Genomic DNA, 18,127 nt, shown 5'->3' on the forward strand with positions numbered 1-18,127 from the left:
GCGACATCAGCAGCAGGAGTAAGACAGCCTATAGGGTTGTGGCGGCCCGGTGGTTGTCACGAGGGGGGAAGGAACGAGCAGGGAGTACGAGTTGTCACACACCGCCACCAATGCTTGCCTTAATATAGTGTTGCTCCATGATCTGCATTTCACTTTGATTTCCTTTTTGAGTTACGTGTGAGCTACAATAAGATACTCGTACGTTGAATTAGAGAGTAAAATGAAAAAAAATGATAGACATGTATACATAATTATAAATGGTAAAGAGGCAATTCGTAATGGCTACCCAGCCAGCTGAGGTTACAACCGTCCCGTCTCAAGATATAAGTCGAATATTTGTGCATTTATATATCCAGCTATGCTTTGTTTCCCATACAAGATAAGACGTAATATCCACATCTAACCACTACGTCTGAGTGATCCGGCATTTACGAAATGGTGGTTTTTGTTTGATTTATTTAGAACATGTTAAGCTTGTAGCACTCCCAGGCTTATGAAATGCTGGAACCAACCAATCTCCTTGCTGCCGCTGAGGTGTGTGGATGTGAGGTGGAGAGCGTGCTAGGAATCCTTCGGTGGACTGTATAGTAAGGTATTTGTTAATATTTTGCTGTTTATACCGTCTCTAAACAGACTGCTCGTATGCGCTTGAATCTGACTGCGACAAATTTAGTATCTGCTTGAACTTGATATGTCGTTGCCTGGCTATGAGGTAACCCACAGCACTAGTTACTCCGCGTCGCCGCTGTCGCTGGATACTTTTGTAACTGCGATTATTCAGGTCTTTCGGTCCTCTTGTGTACTTTTGTTAAGGTCGCTCGATCTGCTTGATTACGCCTAGCGATATCAGTCAGAGTATAGCAGAAAACACCAGCACACACAATAATCGGTAACTCTCGTTAAAAAAAAATAACAAGGTAGTGTCAGGAAGCGTGGGGCGTGATTGGACGAGTTCTTGCTCCTTGCTCATTTTGCTACAGGATTGATTGGTTACACCTTTCCTCGTTGCACTAATCACAAAGCAGCGCCGTCTGTTATCATCCTTATATACATTGCTGCTACACTCCTGCATAGGGACTCTTAGTATATCAGAAGTACGTAATGCCCCAAGGTTGTTACTTATCTCCTTAGCTACGTAGTTACGCAAGCTCCTCAGAACCTCGCAAAGGGCGGCGGCGGCTACTGCTGCGTCTCTCTCTCTCTCTCTCTCTCTCTCTCTCATGACATGTGAATGTCTCCCTCTGTGTGTGTGTGTGTGTTGCGTCGTTGGAATTTCCTATAGTTTCCAGCTTAGCATTTTACGGCTGCCTGTTCCTGCGTCGCATTGCTTCCCAGATGCGGTAAAAGGAACACTTCTCTTGGCTAATTCCGGCCCCGCACTTCCTGCTCCTGAATGTAACGCTTCAGGTTGTTAACCGCAAGGCTTGAACACACACACACACACACACACACACACACACACACAGAGAGAGAGAGAGAGAGAGAGAGAGAGAGAGAGAGAGAGAGAGAGAGAGAGAGAGAGATTGTATCCATTTATTTTTCGATTAATGTGAAATATTTTGTTTGACTCGTGTATATATTTTTACTTTACATTTTATTGTTTTCATGTGCACTTCATTTCAGATTTCATGCAAAACCATCGTAATATATATATATATATATATATATATATATATATATATATATATATATATATATATATATATATATATATATATATATATATATATATATATATACAGTTCACCGCATTAAATTTCCTAAAGTGAGATGAAATAGATAAAAAAAAAATTGCATTTCACCTACTTCATAGAACTTTATATGCATCAAAAGTTAGATACGTATGAAATATCGTGCAGTAGCAGTATAATTTTTTCCTCTTCAGGTGAAGGTGCGGATAAGAAATCCTTCAAATAATGAACATAATACTTGGGAATGACTATATTTCCTTGTGTTGTATCGTTTGAACCTGGAGAAGTAAGTAGAATGCTTGGAAGTCAGTGCTAATGATCACACTCGACATTAACAGCTCTCTCAGTTGGAAGATTTCAAAGTGCCTTTAGTAATTGTGGGGTAAGGAGGGAAGAGGAAGGCAAGAGGTAGAGGGAACACAAGCGCTCACCCCGCCACTCAGCATTCTTTGCGTGTCCCTCTCCTGCTGCCTTTTCATTATTTCGGAGTATTCTTTAGAAATGGAGACTGGGAACCACCCTCTTTTCTTCTCATTTAAGTAAGATCTTATCATAGTGAAGACACCACCACGCATTTCATTACACCGGGATCAAGGAGATGGAAAGAGAGAGAGAGAGAGAGAGAGAGAGAGAGAGAGAGAGAGAGAGAGAGAGAGAGAGAGAGAGCTGCGGGCGGGGATGAAGGAGTCTGGAGGTTCTCCCACACACACAATGCAATGTTAGTCATGGTGAAGCTTCTTGCTGGTGACGTGACTTAGAAAGCTGATTAGGGGGAAGGTGATAAGGGAAGGTGTGTGCTTGTGTGCAGGTAATTTCCCGGAGCGTGAGGGACGTCTGGTGACTCGTGTGATGAGTTATTGAGGGGCTGTGTTGGTGGTGATAAGAAACCTGAGCGAGAGTTGTGCGTAAAGAAGCTTTAAAAAAAAAACTATTTTTATCGTGTGTTCTTATTACTGCTTACTACTAATCCTTTAACTGCAGTGGGTTCCCAAATCTTATTAAAATCAGCAGTTCAAATTTAATAATTCTGAGACATCACTGACAGTAAATAATGATTGAATAGTTGATACCTTTGATTAAGAGCCTGTAATAGTCTTAATTTTTATTCATTGAAACTAAGTAGAGTTATTCAGATGGCTGGTGGCATGCTGTAATTAGTAGTAAAAGGTAATTTTGCATTACACCAGGATTTTGCTACATGCGATTTTAGGACGTACGTATGGAGTTGCCGTAACAGTGACGACATTTATATATATGTGAAAGAAACAGCTTTTATGCAAGTTACACCAGACTCAATGCAAGACGTAGCTCGGGTTTCTTGTGAAGGAGCGCAGAGGAGAGCGAATCCCGATGCTGATTTTACTCCACACGTTTTGGTAAGTTTTACATATATGTACTAAATTGATAGCCAGCTGGTGTATTTCTTCTATAGTATAATGAAAATACTGGGTACGGCAAGATATTTACACGTCTGAGACCCCACGAGTAACTATCCATCGCCTTTTTTTTTTTTTTGCGTAACTTTAATAAAACGTCGCCCTTAATACATTATATAGCTGGCTAGTGCTCCTTTTATACTATAATAGAAATATTGAGAGTATTATAATGTATTTACACGTCTGAGATCTTGGTAGTCTATTGCCTTTTTTTAAACGTATCTTCTGAATAATGTTTTCCTTAATAGATAGTCTGCTGGTGTGTGTCTGCTTTTTTTTCTTTATTATAATGAAGACATATTGCAAAATATATATTTACACATACGAGTTTCTAACGTAACACCTTACTTAATACAATAGATACCCAATTGCTGTGTTTCTTCATTACTGTAATGAAGATATGATATGCAATATGAGAGTAAATTTACATGTCAAATTCTAACAATCTGTCAATTCTTTCTCAAGGTATCTACAGCATGTCACCCTCCTTCCCTTCATCTCTTCCGGGGCCTGCATACCTGACATCTTAGGGTGAGTACAGTGTATGATTTTAATGAATAGTTTTCACTTTTTCAATTGCTGTATTGATTTTTAGTTCTATTTTAGTAGTTTTCTTTTTTTTTTTATTATAGTGAAGAAATTAAAATGCAAGATGGTTAATAGTCTTGTAAAGTAAATAAGGAGGAAGCAGTAGGCACCTGCCGAAACGATAATTACTCCCAGTGAGGTCTAAAGCACTGGATCATTAAACCCAGCTGTGACCTCACTGAACGTTTCCCTTTGTGTCTCACAACACAAGAGGGCAGTAACAGCATGCTGTCTAATTCTCTTCCTCCACATAAAACTACAAGCACCTAATAACACACACACACCCTTCACTCAAAATTTAAAAATTATCATGGCGATTCCTACACCAGCCTCGGAGTCCCCATTTGGGGAGGGGACCACAAATGTCCCGAGGTCGGACTGCCCTTCTGACAACGACCTTAAGTGTCTTGACACCCCTCTCAACTTTTTTTCATTAACTTCTGCAACATTCGTGGTCTAAGATCTAATTTTCAGTCTGTAGAACACCATCTCTCCTCTTCTAAACCTCATCTTCTTTTCCTCACTGAAACTCAGGTGTCTGAGGCAAATGACAGTAGCCCCTTTCCTGTTCCCTCCTACTTTCTCTACCCACATTTTCAATCCAAAGCTGGATGTTGTGTTTATGTGCGCAACGACTTAACCTCCTGTCGTGCCCACGCTCTTGAATCTTCCGAGTTTTCCACCATCTGGCTACGACTACAGAGTCACTATCAAACTAAATTTATCTGTGCTGTATACCTCTCACCTAACTCCTCTGACTATAAGAAATTCTTTGACTACTTAACTTTTAAAGTGGAGCATATTCTGATTCTCTTCCCTTTTGCCGAGATCTCCATTCTTGGAGACTTTAATGTTCACCTCCAGCTTTGGCTTCCCTCTCCCTTCACTGATCATCCTGGTGAACTAGCCTTCAACTTTGCTATCCTCCACGACCTAGAGCAATTGGTACAACACACTTTTCCCGTATTCCTGACCGTCTTGGAGATACGCCCAACATTCTTGATCTTTTCCTGACCTCTAATCCTTCTGCTTATGCTGTCACCCTCTCCTCTGTTGGGTTCCTCCGATCACAATCTCATATCTGTTTTTTGTCCTATCGCTCCAATTCCTCCTCTGGATTCCCCCTAAGCGAAGGTGCCTCTGGCGTTTTACCTCTGCTAGTTGGGGGGACCTGAGGTGGTATTTTGCTGATTTTCCTTGGAATGAGTACTGCTTCCGTGTCAAAGACCCGTCTTTGTGTGCTGAGCGCTTAACAGATGTGATAGTGTCTGGCATGGAGGCGTAGATTCCTCACTCTTTTTCTCGACCTAAACTTTCCAAACCTTGGTTTAATACAGCTTGTTCTCGTGTTATACATGATAGAGAGATGGCCCACAAAAGGTATTTAAGCCTTCCATCACCAGAATCTCATGCACTTTATATTTCTGCCCGGAACCATGCCAAGTCAGTTCTCCAACTTGCCAAAAATTCCTTCATTAACAGAAAGTGTCAAAATCTTTCAAGATCTAACTCCCCTCGTGACTTCTGGCATCTAGCCCAAAATATCTCCAATAACTTCTTTCCCTCCTTTATTTCAACCACATGGACCACTGCTATCACATCTATCTCTAAAGCTGAACTCCTCGCTCAAACCTTTGCTAAAAACTATACCTTAGACGATTCAGGGCTTGTTCCTCCCTCTCCTGCACCCTCTGACTACTTCATGCTATCTATTAAAATTCTTCGCATTGATGTTTTCCATGCCCTCGCTAGCCTAAATCCTCGTAAGGCTTATGGACCTGATGGGGTCCTTCCTAGTGTCCTCCGAAACTGTGGCTCCGCGCTTGCACCTTACCTAGTCAAACTCTTTCATCTCTGTCAACATCTACCTTTCCTTCTTGCTGGAAGTTTGCCTACATTCAGCCTGTTCCTAAAAAGGGTGACCGTTCTAATCTCTGAAACTACCGTCCTATTGCTTTTATTTCCTACCTATCAAAAGTTTTTTAATCTATCCTCAACAGGAAGATTCTTAAACATCTATCACTTCACAACCTTCTATCTGATCGCCAGTATGGGTTCCGTCAAGGCCACTCTACTGGTGATCTGGTTTTCCTTACTGAGTCTTGGTCATCCACCTTTAGAGATTTTTGTGAAACTTTTGCTGTTGCCTTGGATATATCAAAAGCTTTTAATAGAGTCTGGCACAAAGCTTTGATTTCCAAACTACCCTCCAACGGCTTCTATCCTTCTCTCTGTAACCATCTCAGTTTCCTTTCAGACCGTTTTATTGCTGCTGTGGTAGACGGTCACTTTTCTTCTTATAAATCTATTAACAGTGGTGTTCCTCAGGGTTCTGTCCTGTCACCCACTTTCTTTTTATTATTCATCAATGACTGTCTATATGAAACTTCTTGTCCTATCCACTCCTACGCTGATGATACCACCCTCCACTTTTCCACGTCTTTTCATAGACGTCCAACCCTTCAGGAAGTAAACATTTCACGCAGGGAAGCCACAGAACGCCTGACTTCTGATCTTTCCAAAATTTCTGGTTGAGGCAGAGCAAACTTGGTATTGTTCAATGCCTCAAAAACTCAATTCCTCCATATACCAACTCGAGACAACCTTCTAGACAACTATCCCCTCTTCTTCAGTGACACTCAATTGCCCCCTCGTCTACACTGAACATCCTCGGTCTGTCCTTTACTTACAATTTGAACTGGAAACTTCACATCTCATCTCTAGCTAAAACAGCTTCTATAAAGCTAGGCACTCTGAGCGTTTCCGCCAGCTTTTCTCATCCCCCTAGCTGCTAACTCTGTACAGGGGCCTTATCCGTCCATGTATGGAGTATGCTTCACATGTCATACCGCTCTTCTAGACAGAGTGGAATCAAAAGCTTTTCGTCTCATCAACTCTTCTCCTCCAACTGACTGTCTTCATACTCTCTCTCATCGCCGCAATGTTGCATCTGTAGCTGTCTTCTACCGCTATTTTTATGCTAGCTGCTTTTCTGATTTTGCTAACTGCATGCCTCCTCTACCCCCGCGGCCTCGCTGCACAAGACTTTCTTCTTTCTCTCACCCCTATTCTGTCCACCTCTTTAATGCAAGAGTTAACCAGTATTCTCAGTCATTCATCCCTTTCTCTGGTAAACTCTGGAACTCCCTGCCTGCTTCTGTATTTCCACCTTCCTATGACTTGAATTCCTTCAAGAGGGAGGTTTCAAGACACTTATCCTTCAATTACTGACTACCGCTTTGGATCCTTTTGTGGGACTGGCATCTCAGTGGGCCTTTTTTTTTTTATTGCATTTTTGTTGCCCTTGGCCATTGTCCCTCCTACATAAAAAATAAATAAATAAATAAATAATAATAATAATGTTTTTTTTTAAGTATGCAAATTTCCTCTTTACTTTTATTACTGTATGGGTGAAATCTTATCGTAGAAGTGACGAGATTAAGAGGTTAAGAAAAAAAGTAATTGTGATCGATGAATCCAAGTATGCGAATTCTTACAAGGTAATCCACGCGTATATGGGACCAGATGTGTTAGTTTTTTAATGTATCGCATTTAAATGGAGGGACAATGCATATTTTTCTCTCGGCGACAAACTTTGTTAGTTCGAAATACGGAAAGAAATTCAGGACAGCAGCTTTGTAAATGTCAAGTATATACATATGTCGTTTTCTCAAGAGTTGTTAAGTTGCAGTTAAAGATACGAGTTGAAGTAAATATTTAGCCATTACCTGATGCTGGTCCTGAGTGGGAGAGAGAGAGAGAGAGAGAGAGAGAGAGAGAGAGAGAGAGAGAGAGAGAGAGAGAGAGAGAGAGAGAGCAGTTGTGTGTGTGTACGTGCAGGCAATGGGGCCACACCATTTCTATCTATGCATACTATAATCATCTTGGAGAAGCGTGATGATACGATTTCTTTCGCTCATTTAGAATGAATGAGTAAACTGAGATAAACATTTTTCAGAAGTTGCCTAAGAAAATAATGCGTAGTAGAACATATTCGAGGGGTAAAGTAAGTGAGATTTCTTTTAAATTTATTATTTTCAGGGATTTTACTATCTATCTGTTATCCTTGCGAGGTTTCATTAAATGTAAGCTGTTTATTCTACAAAACATCTTCTTTTTATAAAACAAAGTAGAAAAATAAGCTCAAAAAAATAAAAGGAAAATAGCGTTAAATATACCCAAGTAAATTTTAAAAGTAAGGAAAATTAAGGAAAAACTAAACTAATTAAAAGAGAAACATAACGTTAAATATATCCATGAATGAAGCAAAGAGTGAATTTCAAGACTACAATCTTTTTTTCTATATTTTTCCTTTGCGTTTTCCTTGAGCTGGCCAGGTTAGTGAGTCGCGGGTCAAGAATGTCCCGGGAAACTTTGGAGCAGGTAATTTCTTCGGGAGTCTGAGGCACAACAGAGGAACGTGATCTGGGATGAGCCGCGAGGTATCTGTGTAGGAGGAGGGTCATGTTGACTTGGCCCAGTAGTAGTAGTAGTAGTAGTAGTAGAGAGAGAGAGAGAGAGAGAGAGGGAGAGAGAGAGAGAACCTTTATCTTCTTCCACATACAATAAAGGCTACGAGTAAACAACAGCAATTCCCAGACGCAGGTACAGAAGTGTGTTTGAGAGAGAGAGAGAGAGAGAGAGAGAGAGAGAGAGAGAGAGAGAGAGAGAGAGAGAGAGAGAGAGAGAGAGAGAGAGAGAAACTTGCAAAACAGATTATTTTACCTATTGGTTTCATTAAAGCACTTATAGCGATCGGTAATGGTTCTTCTCTCGGCTTAGCGGAGGCAGACTAGCAAGGAAACGGCGCACGGGTTCACTGGACGCAATGTTCGTATTGTAAAAATAAATGTATAATATGTCACTGCAATGTGTAAATTTTTAGTGTAGGGAGAGAGTATGGAGAGGCCACTCATACCTGTCCCTGCACCACACACACACACACACACACACACACACACACACACACACACACACACGTCGCTGGGTATTACTTAATATATTCCTCTCTTTCCTCGTGACCTCTCGTGACCGCTGCGTGCCCATTCCAAATGACACGCTCCCTCGTCAGTATGTCAGTCTCGTCTTACGTATCTGCATTCTTTGTTCTCTTCAACATTTTGGTGAATATTTTTACAACTGTTTGTTAGAGCAGTTTGAAAATATGGCAGAGAGAGAGAGAGAGAGAGAGAGAGAGAGAGAGAGAGAGAGAGAGAGAGAGAGAGAGAGAGAGAGAGAGAGAGACCAGGGAGAAAGTGTTTATACCCCGTCACTCAACCTTCCTCAAACTGAACTTATCAACTCCTCGCACTCCTTCCAAGTTCCAGGAAAATCCAATCCAGTATCACTTTAGAAAATAGTTTGTGGAAGGATCACTAAAAACACAGCACCCCTATACTTGATCTATTTTTTTCTCTCTCATCCTCCACTTTGTCCTTTCTGTATCCTCTCGAACCCAGGAATCAGAAGGAATTGCTCTCTGTGTGTCTCCTGGTCCTTACCCTCTCAGCCACCGCTCTCCGTGTTCCCTGACTCATTACTTACTCTCTTTTTTTTCCCTTGACGGTTCCATAACTCTGCTCACGGAACCGACGCGGACATTTGCACGTATTTCCCTTCCTTCATTAGATCAGCATGAATGAATAATGAGAATTTCTGTTCCTCGTCCATCGCTTTCACCACCACTGTTACCTCTTCCTCCTCCTGCTCAGTCCTTCTCTTTCTCTTCCTTCCTTCCTTCCTTCCTTCCTTCTCTTCGTCATCGTCTTATTGGTTCTTTTTCTCTTCCTTATCATCTCTAAAATCGTCCTCGTTTCTCGAATCCCAATAATCTTAGATCCATTCGTTACCCAAACTGTTACTGGTAATGGGAAAGTATGACGGTCTTAGGAAAATGTAAGATTTGGTGGTAAAATTTATATGATGAAGAAATGCTTTGTGTGTGTGTGTGTGTGTTATGAAACGTAATGCTTCTAAACTCGTAATTTATTATTTTTTTATTCTTACTTATTTATTTATTTGTTTATTTTTTTATCTAGCTTTCCTAAAAATGTTTCATTAATGTTGGGTGTACGGTTCCGTTTAGTAAATAACGTATTTTAGAGGGATTACTTTTTATGAAGTTACTGCTTCCCTTGTCACGTCACATTACGTCAAGTCAGATGGGTTGCTGAGTAATGCATTTCTACATATTCTCCGTCGTGCCTCGTGTATGATAGTAATCGAAAACTGGCACGAACTCAAGCTTGAATGCCACACACACAAAAAAAAGTATCATTATTACTAATTTTACTGATCCCATTAATATAACTGACTACAAGACAACAGATCTTTCATTACTAATGCAATTATTCATGCAGTAAACGTAACATCTGACAAAGCTGGAAATGCACTGTACACTTCATTAATCAGGGTCGAGATACCGAAGTAAATACACAACCTGCAATATAAGTCAGGTTTGGCAACATTAGTCATTCATTATATGCAAGAATTGTGGAGAGCTAACACCAAGTTGACGCGGAATCTGTAGGAATAAGTCTGCAACACGCACGTGGCTCTGAAACATAAAGAGAAGAGTAAGTACACGAGAGAGAGAACAGTTATCTCCATTTTTCCTTCAGTGATATTAACGGGCAGGCAAGCTAAGCGGGATTCAGCGATTATGACAGCCTAAGAATGATAACACACTCCAGTCTCAAGCCAAGGAGAGTTTAAGGGCAAAATGAGGAAGAAGTTGGTGGAGGGAGGCAAGGAAGGCTGGAGTGGGAAGGGAGGGAGGGTCACATAAGTTATGAGTAGCCTCAAGCATGTCTGGAGTGGTTAAAAACGAATTAGTGAATGCACGTCTTCCTTGCGAGCTTCAAGATATTCTAAGCTAAAATACTTAAGGGTCTAGAATGTAGTTTATGGGAGCAATTCATTAATTTCTACAGGGATTTAGCGGTAATAGGAGACAGGAAGGTTTGGTTTTACTTACACCAGTTGTGCATTTGTGTATCACGAACACTGGGTCTAGAAATTAGTTTATGGAAGCAAGTAATTAATTTCTGCAGTGATTTAGCGTTATAAGCAGACAGAAATGTTTAATATCACCCAGAAAATTAATCCTATATCTCTGCAGCACGAACCTAGATTTACTGAAAGGGTTTGCACGTGATAGGGTGATTTGGTGATAATACTAGACAGAAAAGGTTTAGTTTTACCCATGAAATGAGTCGCTCATCCCCGTGGCAGGAAGCTAGATCTGCTCTGAGGGGCTGCACGTGTCAGGATTTGAACTCAGCACGGGAAACTTGGCTCTCTCTTTATATGAAAAGATTTCTGTCTTGAAAGAGCTTACGTCCCTTCAAAGAATTTTATTATCCTGCTCGATTTAATATCATCAGTATATCAGAGAGAGAGAGAGAGAGAGAGAGAGAGAGAGAGAGAGAGAGAGAGAGCGCTTCAGTCGTCAGTGGTGTCTTTATCCTTTAAATCTCGTGACCCGGACACAAAGGACAGACTTTCTTTGTGCCTCGCCTTGACGCGCGCACGGGCTCGCGAGGGAATGAGGTGCTGACGAGGGGGAGTCGAGGTGCTAAGCTGGAATACTGATGCGAATACGACTCTTGACAGATGAGAGCAACCCGTGACTGGGGCCATTCGGTGCGAACCCTCAGTATTCATATATCTGCTCCAGTATTCGTATGGGCATTGTCATTATCACCCTTATCACCCTTCTCCCCTCGTCATGATCCTTCTTCCCTCTTCTATTTTTCTTTTTTTCCTGTTATCCAGCCCTTCCCTTCTGTAATACAAGCACGTCACAAACAGAACACAATAGCGATATATACAACGTGATTAGTAACATTTGTGGATAGGAAAGGAAATTCAAGCGGTTTCTTTCAGTGTTTGAAATCATATGTACACTTCACAAGGTTTTCTAATGCGTTTTGATTTAGTGTAGACGTAAAAAATTCACAAGGTTCTTTTTCAGCCGTGGAAGGAAAGTGATACTATTGATTATAGACTATTTTAAGGAGTCTGGATTTAGCCCGGTCATAAAAAAAATATATATTCCGAGTTCAATGAGTGTTGATAGGTGGAGGTAGAGATGCGGGGGCATAGGATGTAGCTACATGTGTCTTCGGTTCTCATCTCCGTCTCATTAGCAGATGGAAAATGTGGTAAAAATACTTATAAAGGGCGCAACTGTCTTGGACGTATACCCTTATTATGAAACTGTGCCGCGTTGGAAGATGCGCAAGTTAAGCGAATGGCTCATTCAAGCAAACACTCGCCTGTTGGTGCCAGTGAATGCATTACAATATTTTAGAAAGACTCCGGCGAGCACCACAATTAAGAGGAAAGCCGTTTATCCAACCATGAAAATTAATTCCCCTCGGCAATAACGAAAATTTCACCACAATTGCCTCGTGCAGTATGAAATATCCTCGTATGTATTTCATTCTCTTCTTACTCGCGCGCGCGCGCACACACACACACACACACACACACACACACACACACACACACACACACACACACACACACACACACACCAACAATAGTGCTGTAGTGGATTCGAATATCTGACATTTGTGGTATCCTCACTACAAAAAGGCTTAAATTATCAGGTAACGTTCTCGTATCTTTCGCAGTGGTACCTTCACTCCCTAGGCTCAATTCTGTGTGGGCAGCAGTGCCTTTAATGCTGCACAGGTTGGGCGACCATTGCCATTAAGAAATCATTATGAAATCATTACGAGCAACTTCAGTACATCTTGTTGGCCTTTCACCTTCTAGCCTTCGTCCTGGTGAGGTTAACACTGACTTTTCTCTCATGAATTATTTAAACCCCAAAGTAAAGTGCTGTTAGTTATCTTTACACACACATACATTCTATTATTTCCATCCTTTTTTTTTTCCTCCCCTTAAGGTGTTTATTTTTATTCAGCGCGCACACGCACACGCATTAAGGGCAGGGCTTTCACTGTTCTGGTAAACGGATAAGGTCAACAGCATATTCCACGAAGAGTGTAAATGTTTAATTTGTATCGGTCGTTCCATTTGGATATTAGTTGTGCGATGAGAAATTTCACGTAGTTGCGAGGGTTGTAGTGAAGGGTCCACAGATTGGGAGTTTCTTGAAATGAGCATTCAGTTTATCATCATCATCATCATCATTATCATCATCATCACTACTACTACTACCACTACTACTACTACTACTACTACTACTACCACCATCACCACTATTAGTATTTTTGCCATAGCCTGTGTTGAGAGGATAATCAGTCCCATTTGGCGCCTGTTAAGTTACCTTTATTTCAGAATACTTATCCGATTTACCAACAGTTTGTAATGGCTTCTATGCATCTATTTTTCCCTATCAATTGTGTAAGATTGTACTTTTTTTTCCTGTTTCTTTCTGCTGTTTGCTCTGTTAATCACCACGCGTCCCTTGCCATTCACTAAATTCGGTAAATCTCAGAAATAAATAAAGAGCAGTCTAGAAACATGTTAAGATATCACCAGTCATATTCTTTCTCAACCACCTTTCAGCTTTAATAATTAATTCACATAATTTCCCCCTTTTTTTTTCTCTCTCTCTCTTTCTCCTTCTATCCCTGTCCCCAAGCAAGGTACTGGTGTGTCCTCTCCCTCTATTCATTATTCACTCATGACCCATTTGTTTACATTACTCCGTCATCCCAGGAGCTGTTTCCCACGCCCCTCTAGCTGCTCTCTTGGGAGGCTGCCAGCACGAGCCTTACACACTCGTCTGCTTCTCCGCCTCTCCTCCTCCTCCCTTGCTACTGCTCAGCGCTGACCTCTCTGCTCTGGAGTAGTTGAGGCTCTTCTCGTGAATGTGACTTCGCTCTTGTGACACACACAAACATGTCCATTAGTTTCGCTGCGATGGGTCGTGGCATGCACCAGTTTGTTCCCTTTTGTCTCTATTGGTGACTAGGACTTGTGTGATTACGACAAAAACTATTGCTGCTGCTTCTACTACTACTACTACTACTACTACTACTACTACTACTACTACTACTACTACTACTACTACTACTACTACTACTACTACTGTTACTACTACTACTACTACTACTACTACTACTACTACTACTACTGCTGCTGCTGTTATCTTTAACCTGTAAGGACGTGTGGATCTCAAAACGTCATCCAAACTAAAGGTCTTCCGAGTGCGGCGCATGGCAGCCTCCTCACAACACGGGGAAAAAGCTGGAAATTAAAAAGACTTGTCTGCCTACTTAACAGCCAAGAGTTTTGCTTTCCCAGCGCCATTAGTGAGAGATTATTCCATTATCTCCTATTGCTTGATATAAAACATCCACTAAACTGTCGTGTATTATATTATTAAAACAGTTTTGAAGCGCATTTCGTCAGACATGCGGGACAAAAGGGATGATGTGAGGTGGCTGCTGCAAAGACTCACTGATTGCCAGGTCAAAGAAACAAGGATGCAGGATCTTCAGACTTGGACTCGTTTTAAGAAGAAACTTAACGTAATTAAAACTCGATCCAGGAACCTAATTTTCGAACTCACATCACATAGACTTCAGAGACGTAATCCAAATTGAGCAGAATGGAGAAGGGGAAAAAAAAAGAGAGAAAAAAAGACAGACGGACCATAAGCATTGGAGTAATTGTAATATGTATATTACCCCAAAAATACTGCAATCTCATACATAAAGAAATCGAGTCATACCATGTAATTTCGCTGCAATACAAGCCTCTGTAAGCCCAAATGAAATTTTAAAAAGATCATTAATTATGAAAGTGCAGCGGAAGTAAGGAAGAAGTGATGAAGTATGAGAGCATAAGAAATTAATGTTAGGAATCTGATATTAATTTTTGGAGAAGTTTGATTAGCCAGACGCTGAAGGAAGAGAGAGAGAGAGAGAGAGAGAGAGAGAGAGAGAGAGAGAGAGAGAGAGAGAGAGAGAGAGAGAGAAAAATAAATAAATATTCGTGAATTTTAAAAGTTAAAAAATATGGCTTGAATGAATATACTGGTCAACTCGATGATGTGATATGGATTTCTGGAGAAGTTTGATTCCCTAGATATAATAAAAAAAAAAAAAAGCCAAAACACCCTTGAAATTTGAAAGTAAAAATACACATCGGAGATACTGGTCAGCTCTTCTACTCATAACATTTAAAGTGAATGGAATAAAGATAGGAATATGCAACACATACTGTCCCTCCTGCTCTGACTGAGGCGAGGGACGGGAACTCGCTCATGAAATTCGAAAGGGCAATAAACGTGAAAATACAACCATAGTGAAAAGACCACAAAGGAAGTAGTTAACTGACGGGATGAGAGAGATTGATGGCGGTCTGATAAAGGAGGGGAATTTTATGAAACAAACAACTTTACTATGATTGTAAAGACTGCCGTGGTAGTTTCCGTCAGCCGTGCCTCTTTCTGTTGTCTCTATTCCTTTCTCTTCCCTTCCCCCTCCTCATATACACTCCATCCAGCGGCGGAAGCTTTGTACCGTATAGAGGTTGCCGAGCGGTGAACAGCATAAACTAATAGAAGCCTCCCAGATTCACGGCAGCTGATTTGGTTACTGAAATATTAACGTTTGATTTTACAGTTTTGAATGAAAGATGAAGCGCATGTTTTATGAAAGGTCCGGAATATGCAAGTTTTGTTTGGAGGTGACGCAAGGAACGTTCTCTATAGCTAATGGAGGGAGAAGTTTGGATGTGTTGACTTAAGGGAAAGGTTTGTCATCATCCTGTACAGAAACATGTTAAAAATTTACATCACATAAGAAATTAAAGAGAAGCAGCAAGAAATCATCAGGCGCACACAATGAAGGATGAAATCATGGACGTGTAATCTGGGAACTAAATATTTTGATAAGGTTCAAGACAATTATTCATGTGCAGAGTTTTATTTGCTGAGGTGGAAACGTATCATACTATTTTTATTCATTGTAGTATTCAATTTGTCTTGATTACATTCGTTTTGCTTTGTTATAGCTTTTTTTTTTTTTTTTTACTATGTCTATTTACGATTAATTTACCTTAATTTTATTTTTTTCTACTACTGTATACTTACCATTAATTTACCAACTGAATATTTGTACACGTGATTCTTTGTCTTCCAATACTCGCTGGTTGGTAGTTCTTGGTGATCTAGCGTGCCGTCACCGACTATCACCGACCATCACCCGTGGCTGGACTGGACCCTCGCCTCAGCTGAGTGAAGCCCAGAGTGATAGCGTCCGTGCAGGAAATTTATTGAGGAGGCCTTCGGTGCGTCAGTCTGGCATGTGTGTTACTTGTGGATTGGAATATAACATGTTTTTAAGTAAATTTTTGAGTGACGTCGGGGGATTTAGTTTAGGTGGAATCGTATCTTGACGGTGATAATAATGATGAGAGGGGCTGTTGACTTTAAATGAAATGGAGGGAATATGTTAAGTCAATGAAATATGTTGCAGTTTAAATTTAATATGTCGTCCTTGTTCGAAATGAGCTGAATATTATTAACTATCGAACATAAAGATAGTTCGAAAAATAACGAGCTGGGGAAAAAGGAATGACTGTTTAAAGAGGTACAGAATTAATATGTGGGATGAAAATTCCTCTAAAATGAAAGTCATGGAGAAGGGAATAACGATATGATGAGGAAAGTTACGTATTTCAAGAGTCAAGTTCGGAATCCTTAACATGAAACGACATTGTACCGTAATGCTCTTAGTACATGATTAAGGTTGAGTGATGCTGAATACAGTGAGTGAGAAACCTAGAACACATATTCTCCTCGTTGCTAACATATTTAGTCTTTCCGTTTAATGTAGATTGACTAGACGTTATATTGTGTGCCACAGAGAAAAAATGTTTTTTTCTTAATGTTACTGAATTTGACGAGTTCATTCTGTTCTGTCCACCTCTTCAATGCAAGAGTTAACCAGTATTCTCAGTCATTCATCCCTTTTTCTGGAATTCCCTGCCTGCTTCCGTATTCCCTCCGCCCTATGACTTGAACTCTTTCAAGACTGAGGTTTCAAGACACTTATCTTCTAAATCTGAATCACTCTTTTGCCCTTTTTTCAGGACTGGCACCCCAGTGAGCCCTTTTCCCCCGATATTTTGTTATTCTTGGTCAGTGTCCATCTTGCATAAAATATATATATATATATATACATGTATATATATATATATATATATATATATATATATATATATATATATATATATATATATATATATATATATATATATATATATATATATATATGGAAAAGACAGTGAAGTGACCTGAACCTAATATTAGTCTTAGTTTTCATTTCATCTGAGATTCATTACTGCTACGTATGTTCAGTTTCTGGTGGAAATAAGAGAATAGGGAATAACTTTGGCTACGGAACATTTTAGCCCCTTGTGTCCTGTTAGGCTTCTGCACTGTGATAAGGTCATGTCATAGTACAACATTTTCAATCATGTGGCTTCACTTTATTACATCGCCTGTGTAAAAGTCCTGTCCTGGAGAGGCGGATGGGACCGGTTGGCCTCATCCTGCAGTTCAGTTCAGCCTTAGCAGTTCATGGAAAGACAATTACTCAATGTTGACAGTCTGACGTCTTTGTATATTAAGGTGCGAGAGGGTAATATAGTGCAATACGGTGCAGTGAACTCCTCCTGCTGCTGCTGCTGCTGTTGCTGCTGCTGCTGCTGCTGCTGCTGCTGCTGCTGCTGCTTTCTTATTCTACTACTACTACTACTACTACTACTACTACTGCTAATAATAATAATAACTACTACTACTACTACTACTACTATTACTACTACGACTACTACTACTACTACTATTACTACTATAGTTACTAAAATTATGTCCATAACCATGTTCTCCTCCTCCTCCTCTTCTTCCTCCTCCTCCTCCCTCCTCCTCCTCCTCCTCCTCCTCCTCCTCCTCCTCCTCCTCCTCCTCCTCCTCCTCCTCCTCCTATCACAACCACCAAAAATCCCCCTCAACCATCTCCATTCATCTCTTTTAGCTGCCCGTCAACGTCTAGTCTACCTACCTATTCCTGACCACACACCCCCGTGTAGTAATCAGCCATCTGCATATTGATATCACCAGGAGGAATGCCACGCAAGTACAAGGCGTAAAACACATGACCCTATAGTGATAGCATACGTACATTCGCTCCGTTTTTTTGGGGGGCATCCGAATATACGAAGCAAGATGACCAATAAGCATTTCCTTTTCCCTTGTCCTGGATCTGCCCTTCTGTTGTGGTTTATGGTTGTTATAGGGATTGGTGGATGGTTAGTGGTCGTGATGATGATAAATAAGGGATGGAGATAGTGATGGGTGGTGACATTATGTGGTGGTTATGTGGAGCACTGATGGGTGATGAAAGGTGTTGTGATGAAGAATGC

The 18,127-nt window shown here is 40.6% G+C and overlaps 1 protein-coding gene across 6 annotated transcripts in view; it reads left to right on the forward strand.

Moving 5' to 3' along the window:
• Positions 1–499: 499 nt before the first annotated feature.
• The window catches only part of LOC135106908 (uncharacterized), a 173,299-nt gene continuing 155,671 nt past the window's right edge, over positions 500–18,127 (forward strand). For 3 of the 6 annotated variants that reach the window (XM_064016330.1, XM_064016331.1, XM_064016332.1), the window contains exons 1-4: positions 525–592; positions 1,886–1,977; positions 2,879–3,067; positions 3,593–3,658. In XM_064016330.1, the coding sequence (XP_063872400.1) occupies positions 3,042–3,067; positions 3,593–3,658 (92 nt within the window). In that variant the 5' untranslated portion in view covers positions 525–592; positions 1,886–1,977; positions 2,879–3,041. Of the gene's footprint in view, positions 593–1,885; positions 1,978–2,878; positions 3,068–3,592; positions 3,659–18,127 lie in introns of all 6 variants that reach the window. The other 3 variants (XR_010271498.1, XR_010271497.1, XR_010271499.1) reach the window with 2 other exon arrangements.

Source organism: Scylla paramamosain, chromosome 14 (genome assembly GCF_035594125.1).
Source record: "Scylla paramamosain isolate STU-SP2022 chromosome 14, ASM3559412v1, whole genome shotgun sequence".
NCBI lineage: Eukaryota > Metazoa > Arthropoda > Malacostraca > Decapoda > Portunidae > Scylla > Scylla paramamosain.